The 669-nt window shown below is 41.9% G+C and overlaps 1 protein-coding gene across 1 annotated transcript in view; it reads left to right on the top strand.

The window, feature by feature from the left end:
• The window catches only part of LOC109126991 (putative F-box protein At4g22660), a 1,818-nt gene extending 1,149 nt beyond the window's left edge, over window positions 1-669 (top strand). The window contains 1 exon segment of the mRNA XM_019231029.1: window positions 26-669. Within this exon segment, the coding sequence (XP_019086574.1) occupies window positions 26-669 (644 nt within the window).

Here is a 669-nt window from a genome sequence, read left to right on the forward strand (position 1 = left end):
GGGGGGGGGGGGGGGGGGGGGGGGGGGGGGGTTGGATATTGGTGTGTGGTTTATGCCAAGAAAGGAGATACCTTGTGGAATCAAATTCCAAGCGTTATTTTAGATTCTCTTGACATGGTTTACAAGGATCACAAGCTTTACTCATTTAGCTACAGAAATCTTTTCACAATCTTAGATTTTTCTGGAGAGATTCCTCGAAAAACCTTTCAGCGCTTCATTAATGTCAATGTGTATAGGTTAGAGTCGTTAAGTCCTCGTAGTCGTCAATTAAGTAATGCATGGTGCGTTGCTGAGACAAGACTTGTAGTCACAGTAACCGGGGATGTCCTCTTGGTTGAAAGAAGGTTAAGACCTAGGTATAGAATCCAGTCATTCAACGTCTACAAGTTTTATTCATCAGGGACGTTTCTTGATAAATATGACCGAGCTGATTCTTTGGGTGACGATGCAATACTTTTGGATCTAGGCATCACTGTTCTCGCCAATGAAGTTGAGGGACTCAAAAAAAATTCTATATATTTCAGTGATAGTCATTACACGACCACAAAAGATCTCTTTCTCTTCAATTACGAGACACAGGAGGTGGAGCTACAGCACAAATTTGATTTTGATTGTTTGCTACTCGAACTCTCTGCTCGATGGTTCTTTCCAAGCTTTTCGCATACATGA

This window comes from Camelina sativa, chromosome 10 (genome assembly GCF_000633955.1).
Source record: "Camelina sativa cultivar DH55 chromosome 10, Cs, whole genome shotgun sequence".
Classification (NCBI taxonomy): Eukaryota; Viridiplantae; Streptophyta; class Magnoliopsida; order Brassicales; family Brassicaceae; genus Camelina; species Camelina sativa.